Source organism: Thamnophis sirtalis, unplaced genomic scaffold, assembly GCF_051295495.1.
Source record: "Thamnophis sirtalis isolate CommonGarterSnake01/CBP01778 unplaced genomic scaffold, rThaSir2_p1.2 scaffold_2, whole genome shotgun sequence".
Taxonomy (NCBI): Eukaryota; Metazoa; Chordata; class Lepidosauria; order Squamata; family Natricidae; genus Thamnophis; species Thamnophis sirtalis.
Genome location: NW_028261382.1, coordinates 51,466,666 through 51,487,250, shown reverse-complemented (window position 1 = coordinate 51,487,250; position 20,585 = coordinate 51,466,666). Strand labels below are relative to the sequence as shown.

At 46.7% G+C, this 20,585-nt stretch overlaps 1 protein-coding gene across 1 annotated transcript in view; it reads left to right on the top strand.

Moving 5' to 3' along the window:
• KNTC1 (kinetochore associated 1) overlaps positions 1-20,585 on the top strand; it is a 63,505-nt gene that overhangs the window by 37,439 nt on the left and 5,481 nt on the right. Inside the window, exons 35-55 of the mRNA XM_087703468.1 lie at positions 939-1,036; positions 1,159-1,300; positions 2,759-2,818; positions 3,092-3,255; positions 3,596-3,700; positions 4,573-4,701; positions 4,807-4,923; positions 6,302-6,411; positions 7,542-7,743; positions 9,286-9,375; positions 10,685-10,856; positions 10,978-11,036; positions 12,327-12,546; positions 13,001-13,074; positions 14,097-14,307; positions 15,466-15,575; positions 16,463-16,512; positions 16,826-16,904; positions 17,508-17,626; positions 19,479-19,614; positions 19,735-19,830. Of these exons, the coding sequence (XP_087559594.1) occupies positions 939-1,036; positions 1,159-1,300; positions 2,759-2,818; positions 3,092-3,255; positions 3,596-3,700; positions 4,573-4,701; positions 4,807-4,923; positions 6,302-6,411; positions 7,542-7,743; positions 9,286-9,375; positions 10,685-10,856; positions 10,978-11,036; positions 12,327-12,546; positions 13,001-13,074; positions 14,097-14,307; positions 15,466-15,575; positions 16,463-16,512; positions 16,826-16,904; positions 17,508-17,626; positions 19,479-19,614; positions 19,735-19,830 (2,543 nt within the window). The remainder of the gene's footprint in view (positions 1-938; positions 1,037-1,158; positions 1,301-2,758; positions 2,819-3,091; positions 3,256-3,595; positions 3,701-4,572; positions 4,702-4,806; positions 4,924-6,301; positions 6,412-7,541; positions 7,744-9,285; positions 9,376-10,684; positions 10,857-10,977; positions 11,037-12,326; positions 12,547-13,000; positions 13,075-14,096; positions 14,308-15,465; positions 15,576-16,462; positions 16,513-16,825; positions 16,905-17,507; positions 17,627-19,478; positions 19,615-19,734; positions 19,831-20,585) is intronic.

Here is a 20,585-nt window from a genome sequence, read left to right as displayed (position 1 = left end):
TACCAACAGGTGGTTCTTCTAAGCAAGCACAAGGCAGGAGAGTTACAGGCAAACACCAGCAGTAGATTTCATATCAGCAGATAAGCCCAGACAAGACTGCTAGTTTACTTCTCAGAGCAGCACACTGCTTTAGTTTCCGTTTCAGTTCTCTGCACAGACTCAGATCTGTTTAAGCTGCCATTGGTTTCACTTAGTTGCTATGCCTATTCATTGGCTGACCTTGTTCCCATGTCTCTCCCAGTCATGAATATCTGAACACATCACGATTCTCAAATTCGATTATTTTTAAAAATTGGCCCGCTGTGAGGTTGATGGCTTTTTCTCCTGAATCTTATCTGAAGGACCAATGTAGGGGTAATTCGCATTAAAATAACAATGTCTCAAAGAGAAAGCTATTTTAAGGAAGCCTATTGAATACAATTTCTCTACAAGTATTTTCTAAATTCCACTTGTTATCTTGGAGAAGGTTCGTCATTAGGCAGGATTAAGAAACATAATTCAATAGCAAAATCACGGCCTGTTTCTGGATTCAAAATCTTATTCGCCACCTAACTCTGCACGCCTGTGTTTCTGGGTCTGTTTTCTTTTTCCCCCTGAAAACATTTCAATCTTGCCCCTATTATATTGGCCGTTTTTTGCATATTTTTGGAGTGCAGAAAATAAAATGAGCAGAAAGCTGGAATCTGAGGGAGGTGGTCATATCAGCAGATAAGCCCAGACGAGACTGCTAGTTTACTTCTCAGAGCAGCACATTGCTTTAGTTTCTGTTTCAATTCTCTGCACAGACTCAGGTCTGTGTTGGTCGCCTATGATGTGCCTTGGCTCAACGGTGTTTCCTAAAATGATATTTGCGTCAGGATAAAAATTTAACCTGCCGAGTGGCAATAGAAAATGTTTTCCTTTTTGGAAAATGCGTTTATTCTCCTCCTCTTCCCCAGATCTTATTTTAGATGTCTTGGAGTTTTGCAAACACGCTTCTTTTGCCCGTGAAATTTACGCCAAGTGCCAAATGGAAGATCTTGGGTTTCTACCGCAGGTAAAGTAGTATTCGGTTTCACCGTATTCGCTAAGATTTTGTCCTTGATTGGCTGTGCCTAAAAGAGGATTTGAACTTGGTCTTTTGTAATAAAAAATAATGTGACGTTCTTCTCCCTTTAGGCAAGCTCTCTCCAGACTGAGAAAGACCCTTATGGAGCCTGGACGTTTGAGGATTTCTTCACAGAAGACGGGGCCGTCCTCGACACCCCCGCCGTCCTCCCTTCCACGTACAAAATTGCTTCCTCCCTTGTGCCTCTGGCAGGTAGACTCAACCGCCTTCACCTATCTACTTTTCACTCCCTGTAAGCCCCGCGAGAAAATCCCACCGAGAAAGCTTTGGGCCGCCGCCTGGAGGGCATCCATTGCCAGGCGCTTCACGGCGGTGCTATAAAACAAGGCTCCTCAAACTTTTAAAACAGGGGGCCAGTTCGCGGTTCCTCAGGCTGTTGGGGGGGGGGGAAGAAGGGGCGCCAAATCGGCTGGGTGGGTGTGGCTCTAAGTGGTCGCATGGCTGGGTGGGCGTGGCTAGGTGGTCATGGGACTTATTTGCGCGGGGCCAATATAGTAGTCTATCAAACGATATACACAAATTAAACTTTGTTGTGCTCCTGGGGGTGGAAGGCCAGCTCAGTGAAGGGATGTGGCTGCTTTTTTGGGAGGGGGGGATTGTGAGGGACTTCTGTTTGTCTCTCTTTCACTCCCCCTCACTCACTCGTCCATCTCTCTCCTCTCTCTCTCCTCCCTCTCTCTTATCTCTCTCTCCTCTCTTTCTCACTCTCTCCTCTCACTCACTCTCTCTCTTCTCTCTCTTCTCCTCTCTTCTCTCCTCTCACTCTCTCCTCTCACTCCCTCTCTCTCCTCTCTCTCCTCCCTCTTCTCTCTCTCTCCTCCCTCCCTCTCTCTCCTCTCTATCTCTCCTCTCTCTCTCCCTCCCTCTCTCTCTCTTTCTCACTCCTCTCACTCAATCTCTCTCCTCTCTCTCTGTTCTCTCTCTCTCCTCCCTCTCTCTTCTCTCTCTCCTCCCTCCCTCTCTCTCCTCTCTTCTCTCTATCTCTCCTCTCTCCCTCCCTCCCTCTCTCTTCTCTCTCTTCTCTCCTCTCTCTCTCTTCTCTCCTCTCTCTCTCTCTTTCACTCTCTCTTCTCACTCACTCTCTCTCTCTCCTCTCTCTCTCCTCCCTCTCTCTCTCTCTCCTCTCTCTTCTCTCTCCTCTCTTCTCTCCTCTCTCTCTCTCTTTCACTCTCTCCTCACACTCACTCTCTCCTCTCTCTCTCTTCTCTCCTCTCTCTCCTCCCTCTGTTCTCTCTCTCTCCTCCCTCTCTCTCCTCTCTCCTCCCTCCCTCTCTCTCCTCTCTTCTCTCTATCCCTCCTCTCTCTCCTCCCTCTCCCTCTCCCTTCCTCTCTCTCTCTTTCCTCTCTCTCTCCTCCCTCTCTCACTCTCTGCTCTCTCTCTCTCCTCTTCTCTTTCTCTGGAGGCTGGGGCCTTCAGAAATGCTCTGCCGCCCCAAAACAGGCCTGTCTCCAGAAGGTGGGTGGGGGCCGGCGGGTAGGTGGGGGGATGTGGGCGGGGCAGCCTCGTAGTGCTACGCGGGCTGCATTAATGCCTTCGGCGGGCCGTATCCAGCCCCTGGGGCCTTAGTTTGAGGGCTCCTGCTGCGAAAGATCTCCAGCACGTGTGAGGCCTTGAGTGACCAGTTAAAAAAAAATCCTCTCCTCTTGCAGAATGGACGGCTTCCCCTCCTCTGGAATCTGCCAGCCTGGCCTATTGCTCGTTCAAACAAGGTACTACCGAGGTTACCGTACAGCCGTCTCATATAATCCCGTCGGGGTTGGAGTAAAAGATGCGTGAGATAAAAAAAACGGGAAAGTTGGGAGTTTCCTTTGCTGCTTTGCTTTCCCCTTTCCGAAAGCTGGAATGTTTCTGCGGCTGGAAACAAAACGCTCAACGGCAGAGCGTCTCTGCAGCTTTTAAGAGAGGCGGACTTCAACTCCCAGAATCCCCCTGCCAGCCCTTTATTTATTTATTTATTTTATTTATTTGTTTTTCTGCTGCAGGAAGAAACCGCCTGCGTCTGTGCAAGAACGCCATCTTCTCTCTGCTCGGCAGCCTCCAGGAAAGCAGCCAGTACGAGCTGGCTTTCGGCCTGATCTCCAACGCCTTCGGATCCCTCTTTCAGCACATGACCTCCAACAACATGGATGTCACTCTGAGTAAAAAGGTCAGGAGGGCAGCTTGGTGCAAGAAAGCGGGGGGATGGAGAGTTCTAGTCCCGGCTTTAGGGAGCCGTCGGGCGTGGCTGTGAGCCAATTCCCCAGGCGCCTGGGAGTTCTAGTCCCACCTTTTTTTCCCCTGCGAAAGCCAGCTGGGTGACTTTGGGCCAGCCCCTCCCTCGCAGCCCAGCCCACCTCGCAAGCCAAACAGCGAGGCGGGAGGTGTGTGTGGCGCCTGTTTGCCGCCTTAACGCAACTTGTCAAAATAAAAAAGGTGGGATATAAGTTTTTTTTGGGGGGGGGGAAACAACGTCTGTGTTCTGGTCCTCGTTTTGTGCCCCCCGTCAGCTGCACGACCAGAAGATGCTAGAGGAAGTCCGCATGTTCCTCCTGGCGGTGATGCAGAATTCGATCTCGCTCATCCAGAGCATCGTGACAGCTTTGTTGCACAAGGTAAGTGTGTTGTGCCTGTTGTGCCGAGGTGGCACAGTGGTTAAATGCAGTACTGCAGGCCACTTCAGCTGACTGCTATCTGCAGTTCGGCTGTTCAAATCTCACCAGCTCAGGGTTGACTCAGCCTTCCATCCTTCCGAGGTGGGTGAAATGAGGACTCAGACTGTGGGGGGCGATATGCTGACTCTGTAAACCGCTTAGAGAGGGCTGAAAGCCCTATGAAGCGGTATATAAGTCTAATTGCTATTGTGGCACCCCAGCAGAGCCGGCGGCAGAGAGTGAGGAGTGTTGGGGAGGAACCTGGGCCAGTCCTGGAGTCTGGGGAAGGCTCTGAGGAGGGCTCTGTGTCGGAGGCAGAGAGGGGGCCAGGGCCGTCCGACAGTTATCAGCTGCCTTCAGAGTCAGACATCACTGGGGCAGAAGAACAGCAGGAGCCTGTTCCCAGTGTGCGAGGCTGCCAGAAGGCAAGAGCCATTAAGAAAACAGGGAGTGAGGCTTGGAGATGATTGACCCCTCCCATAAGACGTAAAAGAGGAGCGAATGGGACGTGAGATTTTGCAGGAAGCAATTCGTTCATCTGGTCGGTTCAAGCTTCGGAAAGTTCCGTTTGACTCTCTGCTAAGTTTGGCCTTGCTCTGCCTTTGGCCACGAGGTCTCTGGCATAATTCCCGGGGAGATAAGGTTGGTCAACATTCCTCTGAAGGACTCTGGCAACTCGAGCAGACATCTGTCGGGATCTTCACAGCATTCCCGGGGAGAGAAGGAAGCCTAGAACAGAACCGTAGCTGGTGCCCGTTGGAGGAACAAGCGAGCAAGTTTGGGGGGGATTGTTTCAGTTAATCAGGGGAGGGGTGTGTGTCTTTTTTCCACAGATGTTCAACAGCCACTGCGTGGATCATCAGCTGGCCTTTGGCTACTGCACCCTCTTGCCCAGAGCCGTGATTTTCCGAAAACTCTGGGACATCGTCAACCAAATGTCGCAGAACTACAAGAAGGTCTTGGTAAGCTGTGAAGCTCGTTCGGAAAAAAAGATGCAGAGGGCAGGACTTCGCAGCCGCTGGGCCCCTCCTCAGCCCACCCATACCGTCTCTCCTCCCCATCCCCAGGCTGTGGCTATTGTGGGAACCCAACTAGCTCTTCACTATGAAGACCCCCAGGAGAAAGCAGCTTTTGAGGACTTGCTCGTCGATGCCGAGTGGGGCATCACGCTGGGAAAGCTTGGGGTGAGTCCCTTTGCCAAAATGTTCAGGTTTTGTCGGGGTCCACCGGCGGCCTGCAAAGCTGGCAGCAGAATCGGGCGGTGAGGAGATTGAGGGGGGGGGGTTCCACCACAAAACCGCGGACAACAAAATCGCGGTCAACGAAAGCGCGTATGTGACGTCATCACAGCGCGAAGAAAAAGATCAAAAAATGTAAAAATAAAGCGAAAACCTTCCCCTAACCCCCCCAAACCTAACCCTTAACCTAACCCTTAACCTAACCCTAAACCTAACCCTAAACCTAACCCTTAACCTAACGAAAAACCTAACGCTAACCCTTAACCTAACGCTAAATGTAACGCTAACGCTCTAAACCTAACCCTAACCCTTAACCTAACCCTAACCCTAACCCTTAACCTAACGCTTACCTTTATGTGAATCGGCTTGCTGTAATTTAATTTTTATTTCAATTTTTTGATCTTTTTCGTCGCGTTGTGATGACGTCACATACGCGATTTCGTCGACCGCGCTTTTGTGGAACGCGGTTTTGACGGGTCACGGAGGGGGGACATGGGCCAGTCTGGGGAAGGTTCAGACGAGGACTCTGCGTTGGAGGCAGAGAGGAGGCCAGGGCCATCTGGGAGTTATGTGCTGCCTCCGGAGCCCCCAGAGTCGGACATCAGCGAGGCAGAGGAACAAGGGGAGCCTGTTCCCAGTGCACGCATGCGCAGAGCTGCCAGGAGGCAAGAACAGGTAAGACACAAGGGGCGACTCGGGAGTAAGGCTTGGAGATGATTGGCCCCTCCCATAAGACGTAAAGGAGGAGGAAAGGCCCTTGAGCCTTTGGAGGAAGCAATTTTGTTCGTTCTGGTCGGTTTAAACTCTTAAAGTTCTGTTTTAACTCTGCTCTGTGTGTGGAAAGCTAATTTCCAAATTTGGCAGCGTTTCGGGAAAGATAAAAGTGGGTGCTTATCAGCCTTATCCCGAAAGACTTTGGCAGACTTCTGTCGGACTCTTTACAAACTATTTGTGACTCATCACGGGCTGCGAATGAACACAGATTCCCAGCCTTTGAAATAAAAAGAGGGGTTTTGGGGACTAAGCGGGTGCTTTTTACTGACCCAGGAAGCCTCGGTCAGAACAGGTTTGGAATAAAAGCTTACGGTGTAATTCTAGCCACTTATGTGTGCCCCCCCCACACACACATTCCTGGGTTTTGCAGAAACTGCTTTACGTGCTGCTGTTTTTGGTTGCCCCAAAGAAATAGGGGAGGCAAAGGTGAAGGTCAGGTGACAGTTGATCCCTGCATCAAGAATTGGAGACCTGAAATTATAGGTTAGAAAACAGGAGGTGGTTTTTTGGGGCTAAACCGGATGCTGACACGGGTTTTTTTCTGGGAAAGATCTCTTTCCAGAGTGTATTCAGGATGCCATCGGTAAGGAAGAAGGAGCTTCTAAGGACCCTGGTTCAACACCCAAATGCAGACACCAGCCTCCTCCTGAAATTCTGCAGGTAAGGGAGGAAGAAAAATGCCCTTTCATTCGGTACATTGAAGACGAGACATTTAAACCGGATTCGGACGACGAAGAAAAATCTGGAATTATATGTGGCACATTTCCTGACCTTACCTATACAGAAATCATCGCATTTCACCAAATATTTGATTTAGTTGGGGAGATTTGGCCCTTCCTTCCTTCCTTCCTTCCTCCCTGATTCCCATCACCCTTCCTTCCTTCCTCCCACCTTCCTTCCTTTCCTTCCTTCCTTCCTCCCTGATTCCCACCTTCCTTCCTTTCCTACCTTCCTCTCTGATTCCCACCTTCCTTCCTTCCTCCCTCCCTCCGATTCCCATCACCCTTCCTTCCTTCCTCCCTGATTCCCACATTCCTTCCTTCCTTCCTCCCTTTCCCACCTTCCTTCCTTTCCTTCCTTCCTCCCTGATTCCCACCTTCCTTCCTTTCCTTCCTTCCTTCCTTCCTTCCTTCCTCCCTCCCTGATTCCCACCTTCCTTCCTTCCTCCCTGATTCCCACATTCCTTTCTTCCTTCCTCCCTGATTCCCACCACCCTTCCTTCCTTCCTCCCTTTCCCACCTTCCTTCCTTTCCTTCCTTCCTTCCTTCCTTCCTTCCTCCCTCCCTGATTCCCACCTTCCTTCCTTCCTCCCTGATTCCCACATTCCTTTCTTCCTTCCTCCCTGATTCCCACCACCCTTCCTTCCTTCCTCCCTGATTTCCACATTCCTTCCTTCCTTCCTCCCTTTTCCACCTTCCTTCCTTTCCTTCCTTCCTCCCTGATTCCCACCTTCCTTCCTTTCCTTCCTTCCTTCCTTCCTTCCTTCCTTCCTCCCTCCCTGATTCCCACCTTCCTTCCTTCCTCCCTGATTGCCACATTCCTTTCTTCCTCCCTGATTCCCATCACCCTTCCTTCCTTCCACCATGATTCCCACCTTCCTTCCGTCTCTCCCTGATTCCTTCCTCCCTGATTCCCATCTCTTTCCTCTCTTACTTACTTACTTCCCTCCCTCCCTTTCTTTCTTTTTCCCTTTCCTCCTTCCTTCCCACCCACCCTCCCTCCTTTCCTTCCTCCCTTCCCTTTTCTCCATTCCAAACCCTTTCTCCCTCTTGATCGACTCTGCTTTCCAGAACCTTCCACTTAGACACAGAAGCCGCCCTGCAGCTCTACATTGAAACCCAGCTCCAGGACGCCAGCTGGGATCAAGGAGACTTGCAGCCGGGCGCCGGGAAGGAGCGTCACGTCCAGGCGGTGGCCAGAGCGCTCGAGACCATCCCGCTGCTCAGCAGCACCACAGGCCTGGTGACCAGCCTCAGCGCCATGCTCCACAAAGTAACGTCACGTTGTTTTGCAGGGAAGGGCCTTCCTGGTTCGATTTGAGCCGGGGTTTTAAATTTCCCAATCATTGTTATCCAGAACCGGTTAACACCGAAGGCTGATAAAGGCCAAGGAGGGGAAACGCGGGGTCAGGGGGGGAATATCCGACTGGTTCTGACCGATTTGCCCAAACTGGTAGTAAAAAAAAAGCTTTTAAAAGTGGTGATGGGGGGGGGGGAGGTTCTGTGACACTCAGCTGTGAGCCGCACAATCGTCGGAATCTTATTTTTCACTTTTTAAAGCGAATAGGTAGGGAAAAAATGCTTTAAAAAGTGGGGAATAGCAATAGCAATAGGTTAGACTTATATACCGCTTCATAGGGCTTTCAGCCCTCTCTAAGCGGTTTACAGAGTCAGCATATCGCCCCCAACAATCTGATAGATAGATAGATAGATAGATAGATAGATAGATAGATAGATAGATAGATAGATAGATAGATAGATGATAGATAGATAGATGATAGATAGATAGATAGATAGATAGATAGATAGATAGATAGATAGATAGATAGATTGCAATAGCAATAGCAGTTAGACTTATATACCGCTTCATAGGGCTTTCAGCCCTCTCTAAGCGGTTTACAGAGTCAGCATATTGCCCCCCAACAATCTGATAGATAGATAGATAGATAGATAGATAGATAGATAGACAGACAGACAGACAGAGATATAGAGATAGATAGATGATAGATAGATAGATAGATAGATAGATAGATAGATAGATAGATAGATAGATAGATTGCAATAGCAATAGCAGTTAGACTTATGTACCACTTCATAGGGCTTTCAGCCCTCTCTAAGCGGTTTACAGAGTCAGCATATTGCCCCCCAGCAATCTGATAGATAGATAGATAGACAGACAGACAGACAGACAGACAGACAGACAGACAGACAGAGATATAGAGATAGATAGATGATAGATAGATAGATAGATAGATAGATAGATAGATAGATAGATAGATAGATAGATAGATAGATAGATAGATAGATAGCAATAGCAGTTAGACATATACCGCTTCATAGGGCTTCCAGCCCTCTCTAAGCGGTTTACAGAGTCAGCATATATCGCCCCCACAGTCTGGGTCCTCATTTCACCCACCTCGGAAGGATGGAAGGCCAAGTCAACCTTGAGCCGGTGAGATTAGAACCACTGAACTGCAGATAACAGTCAGCTGAAGTGGCCTGCAGTACTGCACCCTAACCACTGCGCCACCTCGGCTCGGAAAGGTTGGCCATGCCCACCCAGTCACATGACACCCTCCAAGCCACGCACACAGAACCGCGTGGGCAAAAAATGAATTAGATTTTTCCACTGGGCAGGATATATTTGAGGATTGGGGATGCTGATGGGGATGGGAGAGAGGATCCCCTCACACACACACACACACACACACACACACACACACACACCAGTTGTGGGGAAAGCTGCTTGAAAGAGGCTCTCTCTAATCGCAAAACTACTGATCCCTCTCCTTTGCTTTTCGATTGGGCGAAACAGGTGGATCCGTACAACTACGAAGTCATCGAAAGCCTTTTGACGGTGATCGAAAGAGCCGGGGGTCAAGCCACAGGCTTCCCACTGACCCGGGTAAGAAAGGAGTTGGGGGGGGGGGCAAAGGTTTGCAATCACCAGGACTGGCTGGGGAATTCCGGGAGTTGGAAGTCCACCTTTCCTTAAGGTCCCGAAGTGGAGAAACACGGAGGTGGGAGTCAGGAAGATGCATTTTGGGGCAAAAGGCGCTGGAGGCATTCCCCGAGCAAAAATGGGGGGGGGGGGAGGCTGGAGGGTTAAGGGTTAAATTCTACAGTGAAATGACCTGAAGGCTGAATAAGACACTCCCTTAATCTGTGGCACGATAAGGAGCAGAATCAGCTTTCCAGAACCAATTGCTATAGTCCAGTGTTTCTCAACCTTGGCAACTTGAAGATGGGGAAGTGTCTAGGACAGTGTTTCTCAACCTTGGCCACTTGAAGATGTCTGGACTTCAACTCCCAGAATTCCCCAGCCAGCGAATGCATTTCCTGTTCAAATTCTATTCGACATTTACAGCCAATTCTGTATATTTACTTTTTTTTTTCCTTTTCTGGATCTGGTTTACCAACCTGCCAATATCTGAATATCTGTTCAAATTCTGTTCGATATTTGCAGCCAATCCCATATATTCACTTTTTTTTTTCCTTTTCTGGATCTGGTTTACCAACCTGCCAACATCTGAATATCTGTTCAAATTCTATTCGACATTTGCAGCCAATTCCGTATATTCACTTTTTTTTTTTCCTTTTCTGGATCTGGTTTACCGACCTGCCAATATCTGAATATCTGTTCAAATTCTATTCGACATTTGCAGCCAATTCCGTATATTCACTTTTTTTTTTCCTTTTCTGGATCTGGTTTACCGACCTGCCAATATCTGAATATCTGTTCAAATTCTATTCGACATTTGCAGCCAATTCCGTATATTCACATTTTTTCCCCCCGTTTTCTGGATCTGGTTTACCAACCTGCCCATATCTGAATATCTGTTCAAATTCTGTTCGATATTTGCAGCCAATTCCGTATATTCACATTTTTTTTTCGTTTTCTGGATCTGGTTTACCAACCTGCCAATATCTGAATATCTGTTCAAATTCTGTTCAATATTTGCAGCCAATTCTGTATATTCACATTTTTTTCCCTTTTCTGGATCTAGTTTTCCAACCTGCCAATATCTGAAAGCCATGTTTCCGTCCCAAGAACGCTGGTCTTGTGTGTTCCTTTAGAAACACTACATTGGCTGTGTAACTATTGAGTGTGATGTTATTCAGTGGCTTATATTGTGTCCCTACAGCTTCTTAAAATAAAAAAAATAAAAACAACAGGGAAGGAACTCAACATTGTTTTCCTCTGTTCCTCCCAGGCCAACATGCTCCTAACCCACTTGAAATCCTACAAGAGAATGTCCCCTCCTGGGGAACTGGAACAGCAATTCCTCTTTGAACAGGGATTTTGCCTCTCGCCTCCTGCTCACACCCGGCTGCCTTTCCATCTGATGTTCTTTAAAACTTCGCAGTGCTTCTGGAAGATCATTCGTGAGTCCGAATTCATAAAGGGATTTTTTTTAAAAATGCACCTTCGGATTTAAGAGCTGCATTTGGAGTCCTCGCTTCTTCCCCCCCAATTATGGCTGATTTCTCTCCCCCCACCCCACAGGTGCAGAAATCAATCAGGAATCCTTCCCGACGCTGCTTTTGATATGCAAAGTCATGAAGGTAACAAGGTCCATCTTCTGTTCTTCTTTTTAAGTCCCCGAAGGAGGAAAGGCAAAAGGGTCAGAGAAAGAGGCTTTTGATTGAAGGATTTGGTTGAAGAAACTTAGCAGGAAAAATCTGAAAGTGTTAATACCACTTTATAAGGCCTTGGTAAGGCCACACTTGGAATATTTGCATTCAGTTTTGGTTGCCACGATGTAGAAAAGACATGGAGACTCTAGAAAGAGTGCAGAGAAGAGCAAGAAAGAGGATTAGGGGACTGGAGGCTGAAACATATGAGGAATGGTTGCAGGAACTGGGTATGTCTAGTTTGGTGAAAAGAAGGACCAGGGGAGACATGATAGCAGCCTTCCAATATCTCAAGGTTTGCCCCAAAGAAGAGGGAGTCAAACTATTCTCCAAGGCACCTGAGGGCAGAACAAGGAGCAATGGGTGGAAACTAATCAAGGAGAGAAGCAACTTAGAACTGAGGAGAAATTTCCTGATAGTTAGAACAATTAACCAGAGGAACAACTTGCCTCCAGAAGTTGTGAATGCTCCAACACTGGAGGTTTTTAAGATGTTGGATAAACCATTTGTCTGAAGTGGTGTAGGGTTTCCTGCCTAGGCAGGGGGTTGGACTAGAAGACCTCCAAGGTCCCTTCCAACTCTCTTATTCTATTCTATTCTAAAGAGTGCAGAGAAGAGCAACAAAGAGGATTAGGGGTCTGGAGGCTAAAACATATGAGGAATAGTTGCAGGAACTGGGTGTGTCTAGTTTAATGAAAAGAAGGACCAGGGGAGACATGATAGCAGCCTTCCAATATCTCAGGGGTTGCCCCAAAGAAGAGGGAGTCAAGCTATTCTCCAAAGCACCTGAGGGTAGAACAAGAAGCAATGGGTGGAAACTAAACAAGGAGAGAAGCAACTTAGAACTGAGGAGAAACTTCCTGACAGTTAGAACAATTAACCAGAGGAACAACTTGCCTCCAGAAGTTGTGAATGCTCCAACACTGGAAGTTTTTAAGAAGATGTTGGATAAACCATTTGTCTGAAACGGTGTAGGGTTTCCTGCCTAGGCAGGGGGTTGGACTGGAAGACCTCCAAGGTCCCTTCCAACTCTGTTCTTCTATTCTATTCAAATCTTCCTTTGGCTCAATCTTTCCAGACGAGACCAGGACTAAAATCCACCACGGAAAGATAATCAAACAAAGTTTGCTGAAAAACCTCGGTTGCAGAGGAAGATCACCTGTTTGGGGCAAGCCCTGCGTACAGGTGCGAGTTTCAGGTGCTCTCTTTATTTTGGTCCAGGTTTCCTTGGATAACCTCCATCTCTCCGCCGTGAACCACATTTTCCAAGAAGCGCTGAAGCCAAAGCTGTTAGCCGCAACCACAGCAGGGGGTCATTTGTGCCCGGTGGACCAGAGAACAGAGGAGACCATGCAGGCTGTCCAGTCTTACTTAATGTCGATCACGAACCCGGAATGGGCCACGGCTTTAGCCCACCAGATAGCTCAAGAGCTCCCGACAGGTTAGTTCCAGAGAGATGCTGGCTTAAGAGGGGCTAAGCAGTTAAGGTGCTGGGCTTGTCGACCGGAACGTTGGTGGTTCGAAACCCAAGCAACTGCTTGATGGCGTGAGCTCCTGTTCCTTGCTCCAGCTCCTTCCCCTCTAGCAGGGTTCTAACCTAGGCTTCCCGAGACAGTAAAAAGCACACGCTTAATTCCCCAAAACCCTCTTTTTATTTCCAAAGCTATGAATTATGTTCACTCACAGCCCGTCATGAGTCTTAAATAGTCGTAAAGAGTCCTACGGTAGTCTGCCAAAGTCCTTCGGGATAAGGCTGATAAGCACCCGCCTTTATCTTCCTTGAAAGGCTGCCAAATTGACTTAATTGGCAATTAGCTTGGCAAGGCCACACGGAGCACAGAGAGACGACGGTGGACTTTTATGAATGTGGTTCTTTTCTCCGCTTTAACCTCCAGGGCCCTCCAAGGTGCAGACTCTGAAAATATGCCTCGGCTTAGCAAAACAATGGGCGAAGAATCCAAGAGTCACGGTAACCGAGAAACTTTTCCATGTTTAAAAACAGCTCTATTCTCCTTCCTTCTTTCTTTGTTCTATTCTGTTCTATTCCTATTCTATTTCATTCTATTCTATTCTTCTTTCTTTGTTCTATTCTGTTCTATTCCTATTCTATTTCATTCTATTCTATTCTTCTTTCTTTGTTCTATTCTGTTCTATTCTATTCTATCTATTCTATTCTCCTTCCTTCTTTCTTTGTTCTATTCTATTCCTATTCTATTTCATTCTATTCTATCTTCCTTCTTTCTTTATTCTGTTCAATTCTATCTATTCTATTCTCCTTCCTTCTTTCCTTGTTCTATTCTGTTCTATTCCATTCCTATTCTATTTCATTCCATTCTATTCTCCTTCCTTCTTTCCTTGTTCTGTTCTATTCTAATTCTATTCTCCTTCCTTTCCTTTTTCTCTTCTCTTCTCTTCTCTTCAATTCTATCTATTCTATTCTATTCTATTCTATTCTATTCTATTCTCCTTCCTTCTTTCCTTGTTCTATTCTGTTCTATTCTATTCCATTCCTATTCTATTTCATTCTATTCTATTCTCCTTCCTTCTTTCTTTATTCTGTTCTATTCTATTCAATTCTTTCTATTCTATTCTATTCTCCTTCCTTCTTTCCTTGTTCTGTCCTATTCTATTTCATTCCATTCTATTCTCCTTCCTTCTTTCCTTGTTCTGTTCTATTCTAATTCTATTCTTCTTCCTTTCCTTTTTCTCTTCTCTTCTCTTCAATTCTATCTATTTTATTCTATTCTCCTTCCTTCTTTCCTTGTTCTGTTCTATTCCATTCCTATTCTATTTCATTCCACTCTATTCTCCTTCCTTCTTTCCTTGTTCTGTTCTATTCCATTCCTATTCTATTTCATTCCATTCTATTTCATTCCATTCTATTCTCCCTCCTTCTTTCCTTGTTCTGTTCTGTTTCATTCTATTTCCTTCTCTCTCTATTCCCTTCTATTTCTATTCCCTTCTATTTCCCTGTTCTCTTCTATTCGAAAGGAGGAGTCTCGTGAGAAGGCCCAGGCGCACCTGAAGAAGCTGCAGGGGCAGCATAAGAAGGCGGCCACCGAAGCTGTTTTGGCAGCCCAGAAACTGAACACGGAGGACCATCAGAAGCTCCTGGCAAAACCCACCAGTCTGACCATCCAGCTTTACCAGCACAGCAGCGTCGCTGAGAGAATCCAAAACCCGACTGGGAGAGACTATCCGGGTGAGCGCACGCTTGGCCTCTTGGCAAGAATGGCCTTCGGGCGTCGTAGGGTAGAAGTGAGCGAAGAGTCAGGCCTTGTCTCAACTTGGGCCTCCAAGTGACAAGGATCCTTCACTCCCATTTGGGTGAGAAAGGTAAAGTTTACTAGAAGTGAATTACTCACTTGACTTCTAGTAAACTTTGCCTTTCTCGCCTCACTTGGAGGCTCAAGAGTAACAAAGAGGATGAGGGGACTGGAGGCTAAATATGAAGAACGGTTGCAGGAACTGGGTATGTCTAGTTTAATGAAAAGAAGGACCAGGGGAGACATGATAGCAGCCTTCCAATATCTCAGGGGTTGCCCCAAAGAAGAGGGAGTCAAGCTATTCTCCAAAGCACCTGAGGGTAGAACAAGAAGCAATGGGTGGAAACTAATCAAGGAGAGAAGCAAACTTAGAACTGAGGAGAAATTTCCTGACAGTGAGAACAATTAATCAGTGGAACAGAAGTTGCCTCCAGAAGTTGTGAATCCTCCAACACTGGAAGTCTTTAAGAAGAGGTTGGATAACCATTTGTCTGAAGTGGTGTAGGGTTTCCTGCCTAAGCAGGGGGTTGGACTAGAAGACCTCCAAGGTCCCTTCCAACTCTGCTATTCTATTCTATTCTAAAGAGTGCAGAGAAGAGCAAGGAAGAGGATTAGGGGACTGGAGGCTAAAACATATGAGGAACGGTTGCAGGAACCGGATATGTCTAGTTTAATGAAAAGAAGGACCAGGGGAGACATGATAGCATCTTCCAATATCTCAGGGGCTGCCCCAAAGAAGAGGGTGTCAAGCTATTCTCCAAAGAACCTGAGGGTAGGACAAGAAGCAATGGGTGGAAACTAATCAAGGAGAGAAGCAACTTAGAACTAAGGAGAAATTTCCTGACAGTGAGAACAATTAATCAGTGGAACAGAAGTTGCCTCCAGAAGTTGTGAATGCCCCAACAATGGAAGCCTTTAAGAAGATGTTGGATAACCATTTGTCTGAAGTGGTGTAGGGTTTCCTGCCTAAGCAGGGGGTTGGACTAGAAGACCTCCAAGGTCCCTTCCAACTCTCTTATTCTATTCTAAGTTGAGACAGGTCTGACCCAAAGGAAGATGTTGTCCTTCACAAACGTCCTCTTCTCTCTGTGTAGATATCCATGCCGCTGCTAGAGAAATAGCACAAATTAACGACCTGGACTTGAAGAGAACCTGGGACCACCTGCTGGAGAGATGGCTGTGTCCGAACGCCCTCCCGACAGGTGTAAGTTCGGCCTCTTCTGCCTGGCTATCCAGGTGTTGAGAGGTGGCACCACAGACCATTCCTTCTGGCCTTCAGGATTAGCAGCTGCTGAGAAGATCTTCCCTTTGCTAAACATGCCCATCAGCCCATCCTGGCAGACTTCTGGAGCCTGCTAGCACCTTTTCAGATAAACATGCTTTTACTTTACTTTATTGTCACTGTACGTATATACACAGTGTACACACACGACGAAATTCATGTAACACCCAGAGACCAGGCCCAACACACACAACTGTTCTGACCCCCCTCCTCCGTCCAGTAACGAATGCCGAGACAAGCTTAACTGGAATGTCCTTTAATAGCAAGACACCAAAACCTCGGTGGCTGAAAGCCAAGCAGAACAGATAAGGACCTTGGCAGCAACTCAGACAAACCTTGGCAGCAATAAACAAAGATAAGCCCTGGCAGCAATCCAGCTTGCCAAGCTCACAGTAATGTCCTCCGACATTCAATCCTGCGTTGACTTCTGCAAAGAGGGCCATGTGCACAAGTAGCTTTTTTATAGTCTGGAGAGGAGCCTAATGACTACCATTCACAACTCCAGAAGTTGTGAATGCTCCAACACTGGAAGTCTTTAAGAAGATGTTGGATAGCCATTTGTCTGAAGTGGTGTAGGGTTTCCTGCCTAGGCAGGGGGTTGGACTAGAAGACCTCCAAGGTCCCTTCCAACTCTGTCATTCTATTCTAAAGCAAAGTACACTTGTTCCTCTTTCTGGCTTCCTAATTTTGAACAGTTACAGGAAGTCTTCCAAGGAAAAACATCCTTCATTCAATTGACTTTGTTATCAGAATTCAGCTTCCCCAAAATCATAGGGTCTTGGGGGTTTTTTCTTGTTTTATTTTAAAAGGAGGCCTCGGAGGGTTTGGAAAACGTTCAAGAGGAGGATGACTTGAAGAGGTAAGTGATGGCTGGCTAGCCCAAGGTTGCGTGTTTGTGTTTGCGCGTGTGGGTTTCCCTTCAAACAGTGTAATTGGTAGCACGGAGCCCGCAAATTCAAAATCTTTTTAGAATGCAGCTGGGTATAAAAGCACAGAGGATCCTTGACTTAGAACAGGTTTGTTTTGTGACCAAAGTTACAACGGAATAGGGGGGAGGGAAAAAATGTCTTTTTCACACTGTTGCAGCCATCCCAAATTCATATTTATGACAGTTGCAAAAAACGATCAGCAAGGTTGTTGGGAAAAGAAAGTGTTGATTTCTGTTTCCGCAGAGTCATATACCTCCTTCAAGCTTATCCAGTGGAGAACCAGTTAAGGATTCTTTATGAATGTGCCGTTTCTGCCACCTCCGTAAGTCCCTATATATTATAATTAATTCCTATACTATAATTCAGTCGGGTGGCTCAGGGGCTAAGACGCTGAGCTTGTCAATCAGAAAGGCTGGAGGTTCGGCGGTTCGAATCCCTAGCGCTCGCGTAACGGAGTGAGCTCCCGTGACTTGTCCCAGCTTCTGCCAACCTAGCAGTTCGAAAGCAATGCAAGTAGAAAAACAGGAACCACCTTTGGTGGGAAGGGCATTCCGTGCGCCTTCGGCGTTGAGTCATGCCGGCCACATGACCATGGAGGCGTCTTCGGACAGCGCATGTAAAAATGCAAGTAGAAAAATAGGAACCACCTTTGGTGGGAAGGTGTCAGCGTTCTGCGCGCCTTCGGCGTTGAGTCATGCCGGCCACATGACCACGGAGGCGTCTTCGGACAGCGCTGGCTCTTCGGCTTTGAAACGGAGATGAGCACCGCCCCTTAGAGTCGGGAACAATGTGTGACCATATGTGTATAATTCAGTGTTTCTCCACCGTAGCCATTTTAAGAGGGGTGGACCTCAATTCCCAGAATACCCCAGCCAGCCGAGCTTTCCTGAAACCCCGAAAGTCATATCGTCTCCCCTTATTTCAGCCCATAGGAGTCAACCAGCTGACCTTCGCCCACCGAAGCCGAGCTCTCCAGTGTCTGCTCTTCCTGGCGGATCCTTCGGCCATTGAATCGCTCTTCAAAAAACCCATGGAGAAAGTCAGGTGAGGGGGGTCACCTCCCGTTTGGGGTGAGCTTAATGGCATTCAGAGCGGATAAAAATGGATGGTTTTTTTAAAAAAAATCGGTTTTATTTTTATTTGAATCAGATTTATTTTTATTTGAATCAGGTTTATTTTTATTTGAATCAGGTTTATTTTTACTTGAATCAGGTTGATTTTTATTTGAATCAGGTTTATTTTTATTTGAATCAGGTTTATTTTTATTTGAATCAGGTTTATTTTTACTTGAATCAGGTTTATTTTTATTTGAATCGGGTTTATTTTTACTTGAATCAGGTTTATTTTTACTTGAATCAGGTTTATTTTTACTTGAATCAGGTTTATTTTTACTTGAATCAGGTTTATTTTTATTTGAATCAGGTTTATTTTTATTTGAATCAGGTTTATTTTTATTTGAATCAGGTTTATTTTTATTTGAATCAGGTTTATTTTTACTTGAATCAGGTTTATTTTTACTTGAATCAGATTTATTTTTACTTGAATCAGATTTATTTTTACTTGAATTAGATTTATTTTTATTTGAATCAGGGTTTATTTTTACTTGAATCAGGTTTATTTTAATAAAATGCTTTGGGAGTAGAAATCTGTCTATGGATAGTTTTTTAAATTTGAGATGCATTCATAATTTAGTTCATTCAGCATGAAATGGAGCTGTTGTGTAGAACGAGGTGGCTGTTTATTCTACTGTAGTGGCACGCTGAGTTCACAGCGGGTCGGAGGAGGATCCTCTGGAGACAAAGATGACAGTTGATCTTTAAATGATGATTTTTTAATTGGTGATTTAAATTGACTTGATTTAAATCAAATCCACCCCCGGGTAGCATTTTCAGAAGAAGAAAAAAATCCCCTTAGGCTGGGCACCAAATGGGAATTCAGCTGTAATCTTGGGTTGGGGAGGTGGGTTGGCAGTGGAAGCATTGGGTAGCTACCCAACGAAACGTTGGCACGAATTCTAATTGGTTCTAACTCTACTTGGGCTTAGAGCCTAAGTAATTGGGTTCCTTCAATTATATTAAAGGGAATTTATGACCTGTTTAATAGCAATAGCAGTTAGACTTATATACCGCTTCATAGGGCTTTCCGCCCTCTCTAAGCGGTTTACAGAGTCAGCATATCGCCCCCAACAATCCGATAGATAGATAGATAGATAGATAGATAGATAGATAGATAGATAGATAGATAGATGATAGGTAGATAGATAGACAGATAGACAGAGATAGATAGATAGATTGCAATAGCCATAGCAGTTCGACTTATATACCGCTTCACAGGGCTTTCAGCCCTTTCTAAGCGGTTTACAGAGTCAGCATATTGCCCCCAACAACAATCTGGGTCCTCATTTCACCCACCTCGGAAGGATGGAAGGCTGAGTCAACCTTGAGCCAGTGAGATTTGAACCGCTGAACTGCAGATAACAGTCAGCTGAAGTGGCCTGCAGTGCTGCACCCTAACCACTGCGCCACCTCGGCTCTTTAAATGTGGCAGAGTATCTTCCCGCAAATGTATCCTGGTGCTCCTCATCATACCCTCCGCCATCTTCATTGCATCGGCTTACAGATTACAGCTTACAACCTTACATCAGCTGGCAGCTATTAAATTCTCATTACCCGACACCCTCCCTCGGTTCAACTTCTACAATTAATTCTGGACTTTCCCTACCTCGGTTCAACTTCTACGGTTGCGTGGACGCTTGTAGCGTTTCCCTGCTTCTCGCTTCCGTCCCTCTGCACAAATCAAGAGAGTCGTCGGTTCTGCGTTCACTGGCTTAAGGTCAGAGTCTCACAATTCCTCACTCGCCACACCTAGGCCGTTCTGTTTTTCTGCTTCCCACCAGGAACTTCATGAAATGCTTCGTTTACCTGGCCCAGCTGGAAGCTCTGAATATCCCTTACACCTACGAATCCTTCCACAGGGCACCGAAGGAGGGCATGATCAAAGGCCTGTGGAAGAACCACAGCCATGAGCCCAAGGTGATGCCGGCTGGGGGAATTCCGGGAGTCGGGAAAGCCACGGAGCTTAAAAGTTGGGGAAAGACGGGTGCAGGATAGTCTTTCAATCCTGCACTTCCCCACAAAAACTTCCACTTTCAGGCGGTCAAACTGGTGGCTGAACTGTCCTTGCAGTACGAAGTGTATGACCCTCTGCTTTGGAACGGTTTGCTGCAGAAGCTAATGGGGTTCAAAATGGTAAGAGCCTTTCTTTTTCTGCCTCCCCCCCCCCCATCCCACCCCACCTGGGACAAACGATGGAGCGCTAAGAAATCCCGAGTCCTCTACTGTATAGCACTGCGGAGCGAAAAAAGGCCGTGCCATGTGCCTGCCTGTAAGGAGTGTGGTGCTAAGATGCTGAGCTTTTGTCGATCAGAAAGATGGGCCGGGGGTTCGAATCCCTAGCGTGAGCTCCCATGACTCCTTCTCTTTCCCTCCCACCCACCTCTCCTTACCTCTTTCTTCTTCCCCTACCTCTCCTCCACATCTCACCTTATTTTCTCTTTCTTTTCTCCCTCCCTCCTTCTCTACTTCCTTCCTTCCTCCTCTCCTTCCCCTTCTTCCTTCCCTTACTTTTCCCCTACTTCTGCCCTCCTACCCTCTCTCCTTCTCTTTCTCTCTCTTCCTCCCTCCTCTCCTTCTCTTTCTCTCCCTTCCACCCACCTCTCACCTCTTTCTTCTTCCCCTACCTCTCCTCCACATTTCTTCTTCCTCTCCTACTATCTCTCTCTTCTCTCTCTCTCTCTCTCCCACCCTCCCCTTCTTTACTTTCCTTCGTCCCTCCATTCTCTACTTCCTTCCTCCCCTCCTTTCCTTCCTTCTTCCCTTCCTTTCTTTTTCTATTGTTATAGGTGTCTCTTTCAAACCCACTTTATGTTTTCTTGAGGGTGTTATTTCCACAAGTCCATTTTTTTTTCATATCAACTGTGCTATTTTTAAACGGCAAACTTATC